Source organism: Takifugu flavidus, chromosome 3 (assembly GCF_003711565.1).
Source record: "Takifugu flavidus isolate HTHZ2018 chromosome 3, ASM371156v2, whole genome shotgun sequence".
NCBI lineage: Eukaryota > Metazoa > Chordata > Actinopteri > Tetraodontiformes > Tetraodontidae > Takifugu > Takifugu flavidus.
In genome coordinates this window covers 7,090,341-7,096,799 of record NC_079522.1, presented here as the reverse complement: position 1 = coordinate 7,096,799, position 6,459 = coordinate 7,090,341, and the positions used below count along the sequence as shown (strand labels likewise).

At 46.6% G+C, this 6,459-nt stretch overlaps 1 protein-coding gene and 1 long non-coding RNA gene across 4 annotated transcripts in view; one reads left to right on the top strand and one right to left on the bottom strand.

Annotated features, from left to right (window-relative positions):
- Positions 1-4,754, top strand: part of LOC130521987 (uncharacterized) — an 82,481-nt gene extending 77,727 nt beyond the window's left edge. For both annotated transcript variants that reach the window (XR_008949517.1, XR_008949518.1), the window contains exon 4: positions 4,479-4,754. This is a non-coding gene — a long non-coding RNA (uncharacterized LOC130521987). The remainder of the gene's footprint in view (positions 1-4,478) is intronic.
- Positions 4,755-4,930: 176 nt separating this feature from the next.
- exoc6b (exocyst complex component 6B) overlaps positions 4,931-6,459 on the bottom strand; it is a 45,960-nt gene continuing 44,431 nt past the window's right edge. For both annotated transcript variants that reach the window (XM_057025875.1, XM_057025876.1), the window contains one exon: positions 4,931-6,018. In XM_057025875.1, the coding sequence (XP_056881855.1) occupies positions 5,892-6,018 (127 nt within the window). In that variant the 3' untranslated portion in view covers positions 4,931-5,891. The remainder of the gene's footprint in view (positions 6,019-6,459) is intronic.

Genomic DNA, 6,459 nt, shown 5'->3' with positions numbered 1-6,459 from the left:
GCAGGGCGTGCGCGCGTCAGGAGTTACTCGTCTTTGCACAGACTCTAACTTAAAAGCAGATTCCACCGTCTTGCTCAGGTTGGTCTCCAGACGCGCCTTTACGCGCGCCGCCCGGAGCGAGTTTTCTTTTCTTTTTTTAAAGTTCTGACGCGGCTTTTCTGTGTTTTCTCTCGGTGCATCACGGGAAATTGGCCACGGACATAAATTGAACTCGTTTTTGTTCCCCAAATTGCGCAGGGGTCGACATATCGGTCGAGCCGCGGGCGCTTTTTATCCTGCTCCTCGATTGTCGCCCCCACCCTCCAAGCGCGAGCGACCCATTTATTTATGAATGCGTGTGTTCAAGTCGAGCTCACGGGACATAAAACAGAAATAATAAATATGACGACTTGAACAAAGTGGCTGATTGAGGCCATCTGATCAGACTCTTTGTCTTCTGATCTCCCGACGCATAAATTCTACAGACCCCCCCCCATGAACCGCCTGACTCAGGGCTCCGTTTCACCGAGAGGTCACAGGTTCGACTCCAGCTGCTGTCCCCGGGCCACGTGTCCCCCGACTCCCTTAAGTCTTCGGAAAACAATCAGATCAATCGGAGGCAGACGCGGAGCCACCTCCCGTCCAAAGAACATGACTGGCTTCAATTAGCTCCTCTGGCTGTGATCGGGCATTTCAGGGGCTCGTATGGAGCCGACAGAGGAGCAGGAGGTTCCGACCACGGCTGCAGCACATGCACAGCACCTGTGCAGTTTGTCCTCCCATTCCTTCCTCTCTGCTCTGGATTGATTCACCCACATTTCTTTGGAATAATCCGAGTTTCTCTACGTTTATGACTCACCCCCCCCCCCCCCCCCCCCCTTGATCAACTTGTCTTTCCCTTCCCCGCTGCGGCGCGACCAGATTTTTAATCACAGTTTGGACTTTTCCCCTCGTACCTTAAAGTGTTTTATCCCTCTCTTCGCCCCTATTCTCCCCTCTTTTCTGAGCATCAATCCCGACCTCCGCAAACGGCTCAATGGTGCCGCCTAGCGGAGCAGGAGCACATGGCACCCCGCCAGAAACGGGGAGCCGACTGATTCCTTCATTTAGAATATTGATGAAAGCGTCACAGCCTGTTTCCCTGCCCAGTGGGATTCCTTTAATGTCCTGTATATAATGGGGAACCATGTATGCAACCTGTGGATTACTTTCAACCTTAGTCTGGATGTTACGTACACGTAAATCCATCGGCAAAACAGGCTTAAAACAAAATCCGCCACATGGTTTCCAGTTTTCTTTTTAACCAGGCACAAGTGGAATCTTTGGACTTGCTCCTGGAACTTTTAATCAATTCGAGCGAAAAAACTTAGTTCAGGAAACAACATAATGAAGAGATTGAAGGTTTGAAAGGGGCAGCGCCATCGCATGGAGTGGACGGTTCTTCTGGCAGCTGCGGTCGGGCCCGGTGGTTCTCCACAGCGCATTTCAATCATTAAATACATTTATTTACCATCAAGCAAGACTTGTGTCCTGAGGGAAGATGGACTCATCAAACCAGAACCAGACCCTTTTTATTTTTTAAAACCACTTCCCTGCTGTAATTGACGGTTGGTTTTATTGATTTTTATTCATCTTCTTAAAAATTAATTCGGCGAAAAAGCCCCCAGTTTAAAGCCTTTGATTGACTCGCGCGCGTCCAGAAGTGACGGCTGCTCCGACGCCGGCCAATCAGGCAGACCTCAAGCGGGCACGTTGATGGCGCCGATTAAAGCAGCTCTGATTCAAACCTGACTCTCAAACCCCTCTGATTGAACGCGCTGTGGCGGCGTAATGACTGTTTTCCCGTAGTTCAGCGGAGGTTCAAACCAGCGCTGATTCAAATGGCTCCCGTGTGTTCATAAACACACAAGCAAACCTCTTGAAAATCCTCCGCCGGAGCTTTAGGTGACCTCATCTGTTCCGTCCCGGGGTCGTAACCCCTTGTATAATGTGTCAGACTTTTGTTGTTTCCATGCCAACAGGAAGGGGCAGGAAGATTTGGCCCGTTAACGTGGTCATGTGTGTTAGTTGGATAATTACCATTTATGTGCGGCCGCGGCGCAAATGTGTGTTTCTTTGTATAAGCAGAGACGCCTTATCTTTACATTCCACAATGATGTCCATTTAAGCTTTTAACACACTACCTAAACACACACACACACTTAACTGCCTTCAGTGTGTGTGTGTGTGTGTGATGATTCGCACGAGTTTTGCTAGCAGACGTATTTTCAATTTCCTCTGACCCTGGAACGACCTTTCACAGCCGAGGTGTTTAGCTTAAGCTTTAGGGGGCTTAGTGGGACACAGGAAGTGAACACACACACACACACACCACACACACACACACACACACACACAGAAGTGAAAGATTTCTATTGAAAGTAGATTATTGCGTCTTTTACTTAAGTTGTAAAATATCTAAATGATCGTCTCCTCACATCACTTTAATTGTTTACAGTGATTCATTTAAGTCAAAAAGCTTAAAATATGACAAATGACTAATATGTTTAGTATAAACATGTTGTCTAAACACCATAGATGCACAACTCTGTTAGGAAATATGGATGAAGGGAAGACTGTGTGTGTGTGTGTGTGTGTTGTGTTTTTGGTTTACAGTTATTTGGTTCAACATTATTTCAAAGTCAATATCAGATCTGAACATCTGATCTGTTTTCACCAGTAATAACTGAGGTTCTTTAGTTCACACACACACTAAATACATGTTGCACATATCTCTGCTGAACAAAACGATCCCCCAGGACTCTTTTTACAGTTCAGTGTTGATTTTTTTTCCTTTTAAGTTTTATTCCCCTCTTCCTCTCGCAGCTGTTCCCGACCTCTGTTTAGATGTTTGAACATTTACGAGTTTACGTCTCCGAATGGCAACAGCAGCCGTCGTCATCCATAACACAAAACAACGGCGCGCACCCACTGCGCAGCGGCGGGGATTCAGGCAAGTCCTCGAACCGGCGACCGTAAAAGTTCAAAGCCATCTCTGAAGGATGGTGCGAGGTGTACGTCAGAGGGTTTCACCGCAGGCTGGCGTTTTACTGGGCGGCAACAAAACAGCTCGTAACGCCGCCGCGTCTCATCGTCTCACCGTCTCTGTGAAATGTCCTCAGGGCGTCGGATCGCCCTCTGTTGTCGGTGCCAGAACGGCGATACACACATCCTAAATCTATTACGTCTGCGCTCGGTCTGTGCTGCATATGGTTGGTGTGGGCGTGTGTGTGTGTGTGTGTGTGTGTCCGACGTCCAACTGCTTATTCCCCACAGACATGGATTTACACACTTATTTAGTGCACATTCTCTGACACACACACTGATGTTAATCAGAGGTTTATAGAAAACACATGTAGCATCAGTTTCCCATGATGACACCAGCATCAACCAGAGTTCATCAGGTCATCGTGTGTGTGTGTGTGTGTGTGTGTGTGTGTGTGCGCGCGGTGAGTCAGTCGTAATAAAGCAAACTTGGATTAAATCATTTACAAGCATTTATGACTGTAATAGTAATTCTGTAAAATGAGCAAATTAGAGTCATGACTAAGGGGTGCGTGTGTGTGTGTGTGTGTGTGTTTAATCGCATCAGTTGCACATCTGTTGAGCTGATGAGGCGTGCGCCGCCGCCTCATTGGTCGTCCTCAGTTTGCCCGGTTGTCAGACTGTTGCAGCTGCAGCTGCTGTGTGGCAGCGTTGGATGGTAACCCTGGTAACGGGTCACGAATGTGCTGGAATCGGCTGATTCTCATGGAGCACATCCATGTCGGCATCACAGCTCAGGTTAGGGTGAAGCTGAAGGATTAAACTAAACTTGAACCAAGCACATTTGATTTCAGCTTCTCAGAACTGATAATTACAGTAGTTTTTTTTCTCTCTCTTCTCAAGTACACACACACACACTCATGCTCACACACACAGACACGGCTGCTTGGAATCGAATATTAATGTAATTCCTTCTAATGATTGTCAGGAAGACCTGTGTCGCCTCTGATCACATGTGCTGTTCTGCATCGCTTAGAGGTCATGTGACCTGATAATGCGGAAAGATGTTCTGATTCATAGTGAGTCAACACGGATTTAATAATTAAGCCAAAAAAACTGCTGAGACCCGATAAATTCCATCCAATAATGCTTAAGATAGAAAAGAAAAACCAGTTCAACATACTTGTGAATATCGAAGGTGTGGAAAACACAATGAAAGATGGCAGAGCGATGATAGCGAAAGAAAAAGTTACACACATGGTGTTTCTCTAACCTTTGACCCATCGGGCTCATCATTAACCAGGAGGTGAAGAGAAGTGTGGGGGCTGTCTCATCCATCTTCATTAGACGTGTGTGTGTGTGTGTGTGTGTGTGTGTGTGTGTTTAACAGCAGCATTGCTCCCTGTGTTGTCCTTTTATCCATCATGTTTTAGACTCTGATGGACTGATAATCAAACTCTCACTCTGTCCTACAGGAACCAGGTCCAGAACCAGGAAGTGATCCTGCTCCCTGCCCCCCCCTCCCACCCCAGGTATGAGACCATAAATAGCCTATCAAATCTAGAGCAACATATGGCTTTAAAACACTGGTTGCAGGAGTTTGTATCTTTTCTAGTTGAATGAAGTCCTAAAGCTAAAATATCATACAGGAAGTGACATCATATTTCTTCCTGTGGCTCTCACAGTGTGAGATTAATGAGTTAACGAGGCTGCTGTTTTGCCTCCATTGCCATGGAAACTCATGCTGAAACCCTCACCTTTTGAGGACAAGCTCATCTTTGACCTTTGCACCATCAAAAGGTTGATTTGTGAAGAAAATCTCAGAAAATTCTTTAGTATCGTGATTTGGACGCTCCCAAGTCGTTTGTCATTGTTGTGTGGTTTAACTGTTTTACTGGCACTGGTGATCGGATGAAAAGAGCCAGACTTTAACACCACAGTGATGCTCCTTTATTGGCAGGAAAAATACGACAAAAATACAGCAAAGGCACATTTAATCATAACATCCCTGTTCCCTTACTGACAGGTAAAAATGACAGATTCAATGCGGAGTTTGTCCCAACGTCCCCGGGAGTGTAACAGGAAGAATGTCTGAATGTTCCCTTCAGATGCAGACCGTCAGTTTAATTCCCTTTTAATTAAGTGGCACGAGTTCAGCGCACGGAACCAAGCTGCGACTGCGTCCATGTTTCAGACGGGAGCAGGGAGGGAAAAGGTCGGAACACTGAGAAAAGGAAATTTACAAAGAAAAGCTGATGAGAGTTTCTGTCAATTGACCCAAAGCACGTAGAATACGGAGGGACATGGCGACGGTAATTTGTAACCATGTCCACCGCGTGGACGTGTTCTCGTACGTGCGATAATCCCCGAATGCAGACGGACATGGAAGACATTGGACTGTGTTGGGCATTAGTACAGCACTATCTACACAATTAGTCCTTTTAGTCCAGAAAACTAGCTTCTATCACAGTTGCCACGCAAAGATAATCTCCAGTTTTATATGAACTACGTCCCCGGGCATGGTTGCCATGTTGGGGCAACGTCCTCGTCTATGAGGGGGGACAGCAAAAATGGACGCTGGAATGACGTTGCCAGATCTGAAAGACGTTGCCCATTCAAGTGTTTGCCTCTTAATCAGGGCAACATTCTGTTTATCTTGTTATTCATCAGTGCTTTTTCGGGCTCCAAGCTAAATTGATATTCTTTACAGGAAGACATTCATTATTGTCTGTTGTGCAAGATGGAGGACATGAAGAGTTGACTGCGTTAAACCCAGGAGATGGAAGCGTGAGCTTGTTTAATCAGGTTATTGCAGGTGGTAACGAGAGATCTGGACTTAAGGTGCATAGGTGGGTGTCGGCACAGTTGCCCGGGGCAGGCGGGGGCTGCTAGGCGTGGTGCTGTGCGATCAGGTTGCGGAGCTGTTTGATGACGGTGTCCATGAGCTTCTGTCGGTCTCTGTCTGTCTTCCTGAACTGTGCAAACATGTTGTTCTTTCTGTTGCTCTCCCTCATTCTGCAGAGGAGAATGAGAGGGTGATGATGAGAGGGTGCTTTCCCAGATTTCCTTACATGGGTTTTAATCAACATGCTCCTTTTGGTTTAACAGGATAGAAGATCTGCACACTGCCGAGTCATCCAACATGCATCAAGGCTGAGAAGCACAACACTTCCCCCAGGAGAGGAGGTAGGTGAGAGGAGATGGGGTAGGAAAGGAGGGATGGATAGAAGATGGGAGGAGAGGGAGTGGGACAGAGGAGAGGATAGAAGATGGAGTAGAAGGGATGATATAAGAGGGGAGGAGGTAGAACAGAAGAGGAAGGCGAGGAAATAGGACAAGAAAGAAAGAAAGAGGGTAGGACAGAGGAAAGGAGGTAGGAAGTAGAACAGGAGAGGGAGTAGGACAAGAAAGAAAGAAAAAGAAAGAGGGGTAGAACAGGAGAGAGAGAGAAAATAG